The sequence below is a fragment of the Antrostomus carolinensis genome, unplaced genomic scaffold, assembly GCF_000700745.2.
Source record: "Antrostomus carolinensis isolate BGI_N321 unplaced genomic scaffold, ASM70074v2 scaffold9515, whole genome shotgun sequence".
NCBI lineage: Eukaryota > Metazoa > Chordata > Aves > Caprimulgiformes > Caprimulgidae > Antrostomus > Antrostomus carolinensis.
The window spans coordinates 1-3,908 of record NW_010318394.1 but is presented as its reverse complement, the minus strand read 5'-3'; the positions used below and the strand labels follow the sequence as shown (position 1 = coordinate 3,908).

General features: G+C 46.7%; 1 protein-coding gene across 1 annotated transcript; it reads left to right on the top strand.

Annotated features, from left to right (window-relative positions):
* Positions 1-805: 805 nt before the first annotated feature.
* On the top strand, positions 806-2,740 carry TMEM80 (transmembrane protein 80; the record flags this gene model as incomplete). The annotated part of the gene is given in 5 exon segments (XM_029085171.1): positions 806-855; positions 857-932; positions 935-1,033; positions 1,137-1,229; positions 2,535-2,740. Coding segments are annotated over 5 exon segments (524 nt in total), but the record flags the coding sequence as incomplete, so codon positions are not given.
* Between the last annotated feature and the right edge of the window lie 1,168 nt (positions 2,741-3,908).

Below are 3,908 nucleotides of genomic sequence, written 5' to 3'. Positions count from 1 at the left end.
ATGATTCCTTCAGGATGTGTGGACCTGCTGTAGAGGAATCGTGCCCATCCCTGGGGGTGGGTGGGCTCTGTAAGACACTGAACTGTGAGGTCCCTGCTGTACATTGGCACTTTGGCTCCTGCTGCAGTCAGAGCTGGAGCTGGCACAGTCTCACTCCGGGCAGTGTGCCTGGGAACTGGGATGGCTGCAGGTGGGATGAATCTGGCCTGAGCCTCTAAGTAATTTCTCCCTGTTTTTATACGACAGCGTGTGCCGTGTTCCCTGTCCTCCGGGGGTGTTCTGAGGATGTATTAAAGATCGTGGAGCTCTCAAATACCTTGGCAGCAGATCCACGTAGACAGACAAATCACTAGTGCTAACTAGTATCTCACGGTACCCACCAGTTGGTTGTGTGAGCAGTGAATTAAGCAAGTCTGTTCTTTCTGAATTTACATCTCAAAGTTGAGCTCGTGGCCTCTCTCAGGCACGTCCCAAAGAGGGAGCGCAGCTTTCAGGCTCCCCGTCATGTGGGCAGGAACAAATAGCGCCTGTCTGCTTCACACAGCCACCTATTTTCAAAATCTTACAGGAATTTGGATGTGCTGGAGTCTGCCAGCCCTCTGCCAACTCGCTGGAGGCTGGCTGACAGGTACAGAAGTTGTTTGGGGAGGTGTACACACGCACACACACCCCCCAGTTCCTTCAGCTGACAAATACCCCACGACATACCAATTTTTATTGGTTTTTTTTCAGCCAAACCTGAACCAGCAAGCTTCTATCCTAACCCTTGGTATTTCACAACCTCGAGTTACTTTCTGAGCCCCAGCCAGCAGGCCAGCCATAGCTGAACCAGTTAGTATCAAAAGGCACAGCAGGATATTCGGAGGTTCCTGGGAAGTGGGGATTTTATGAAATGGATCCCACCTCCCTGCCAGGAGAGATCCTTAACCACAGTTCAAGCTGTCATCTGTTCCTCTACAGCTTCTCTTCTACATCAATGGGATTTATTACATCTTTTACTTCTTGGCGACTCTTGCAATGATTGTTTATAAAAGTAAGTCGCAGGTGTTCTAACGCAGGGGTGGGCTGTGTGCTCGTGGTTTGTCGGTACAGCTGCTGTTATTTTCCTGGCTGATTTACCCTGTGTGATTCTACAGGTCAAGTTTTCAGTTATCCAGATGATTTTTTGGCTCCTGATCTTGCCTTGCTTTTCATTATGGCCATTCTTGAAGTGCTGCGATTATACCTGGGTACGTCACCTTCTCCCTGTGCCTTTTCACTGGAATATAATCTTTAAAAACATTAATAATTTTGAAATTGAGTGTGTGTAAAACATGCCAGTTTAACAGAGTAGCAGGTATTTAGAGACTGTTGTTCATTTATGTCATTAAACTTTATCTGACTGATCAATAGATTGGGCCAGAGGGTCAAACAAAATTTGCTCTTATATGAAATATTATCTATAATGCCATTAAAACCCAGTAGCTGGGTTGGCAGAAAGCAGTGTAACTGGGACAGCTGGGACGCTGTTTACCAGGGAGTATGACTTGTGAGAAGGAACACGTTGAAACACACTGGGGTGATACAGCTCCTTCAACTGCCCCAGCAACGTCCACGAGTAACCAAAGGGCCGCAGCCTGGTGGAACGGGTGATGCTGAGGACGGCCCCGAGCAGCGTACGGCCGCCACCGCAACTACACCTTGTCCCTCTGCTCCTCCTGAAGGCACACACCAGTTCCAACAGCTTCATTTCACTAAGACCCAAGAGCATAAAGGGCCTCCTGAGCCCTGTCCAGAGCTTGCTAAAACTTCATAAAGTCCTTTTTTTTTTTAAAAAAACAACCCCAAGTTACTATTAAGATCTGTGCTCGATATTCCTCAAACCTTTATGCAGAGTGAGTCTCTCAGATTCAGCTGACTTGCTGTAGGGGTGAATTTAGCCTGTTGCCTTCAAGCTCTCTGCATATGTTTGCTTGGAGCCTGATGGATGAATAAAGAAGCAAATTTCAAGTCTAATGTAGTTCAACAACAAAATCTGCTGAGACTAGCTTGGAATAAGATGTGAGGAAGAGATAAGTGCAGCTTCTCCCCAGTGATGGTGATCTGACGTGGGAATGGGTTAGCAGGGAATACAGAGGGATGGTAGGAGCAGGATTGGATGCTGTTGGATGTGCACCCCGGGCAGCACGCTGTCGCTGTCGTGCTTGTGTGGGGCTGGAGGGGGCTGGGGGAAGTTTGACGGCTGACTAAGAAGCTGAGTGATCAGAATGGCTGCAGCTTCAGAGCTGATTATTGGTGGTAAGAAAAGGTGGGTGTTGTGACTTTGAGAGTCAACTGATTGCTCTTAATTTAGAGTAACTTCAGTCACCGATTGTCCATCGGTGGTTGGGTTTGTTCTTCCTTTTACTGACAGAGCCTTGATTCAGGCCAGTGTCTCAGTGTACCCTGAGCTGTAAGAACTAAAGCTTTTATTGAGCAGGAATACTCTAGACTTATGATTTGTGATATTGTCAGAAGAAATCAAAGACTCATACCAGCTTTTTGTTTCCTTCAAGGTTCAAAGGGTAACCTGACAGAAGAGGAGGCTCCGTTAGGGCTCAGTCTTGTGATCACAGTTGGAAGTGTGCTCCTGTCTGTGTATTTCCTGGTGTGGCAAACGTACGTGCTGAAAGCAGACGTCATTATCAACGCTGTTCTCCTCTTTACCTATGGGCTTGAGTCAGTGCTAAAGGTCACAGCCATCGCTGCCTTCGTCAGCTAAACCCCAGCAGTCTTCAGCACACTTCTTCTATAAAAGAGTGGTTTTCTATTGCAAATATTTCATTCTTCTGCATATAAAGATCCTGTAAAACTTTCCTGTGTTTAAAGTACACATTTCTGAGGGGCAGAGGTCTCCCTGAGCGGGAGGTACAATGTCCTGTCTAGCAGCTGTGTTACCCTATCTCATCACTCAGCTTATTTATGGGCAAAGGCAAGAGATGATTCAGCAAAACCACTTAATGCTCTGCTGTTCATCAGGGATCGATAATAAATATTCATTCCCAGCACAGAATAGACAGAATTATCTAGCTACACGCTGTTGAGAAGATGAGAGTTTTCATGGCACAGCAGCAACATACAACCAAAGTGACACAGAAATAATCAGGGCAATGCAGAACGGACTCGTTTCTGCCTCCGCACAGACACGGCGTGTGCGAGGACACGGTTTCTCCTCTGCTCTCATTTGTGTTTTCAGACAGACCCCAGTGGTAATTTCTCTGACTTTAGTAGGGCAGGACCTGATTTATCCCAGTTGAATTGAGTTTTGTGTGTAGCTGGAGAGCCGAGCTCTGGGGTTTGGGCAGCCGGTTCCTACTGACGCAGAGGCCCAGGGCAGCCCTGTGAGGGTCCCTTTCAATAGGAACATAAACACCCACCACTCACTCACCCTTCTGTCCAGTTTAAGACCAACAGAATGCTGTCAGGTTTCTATTTCTATTTGGTGTTCAATGTGTCTATTTCCATGATTTTGCAATAACTGCTCCGTTCCAGCCTTGTTTTTTAAATGAAGAGCTGTGTGCAACATCAGACTGTTTTACTGCATCAAAGATTTGTTTGTATTAATGTAAAGCTGGGGTAGTTCATGGGGTTTTTGTACAAGCACTTTTTATATTCAGAATTTCCTATTTTTATAATTATTTATTCAAATAAATAATCCTTAAGATCTAAGAAGTGTTTGAAGTGCAGAGCATCGTGTTCAGATCCCAGGCTACAGCTGAGCTATGCAAAGGAAGATGGGGTGAGACTGGATGTGGGCAAAAGACTCTGATCCTGCTGCTGCTGCTGCGTGCGGGGCGCTCCCTGCGCTGGGACAGAGCGTCCGGGATCTGCACGGCCTGGCACTAACCAGGGGCTGAAAACACAGGATCCCAGAATGGCCTGGATTGGAA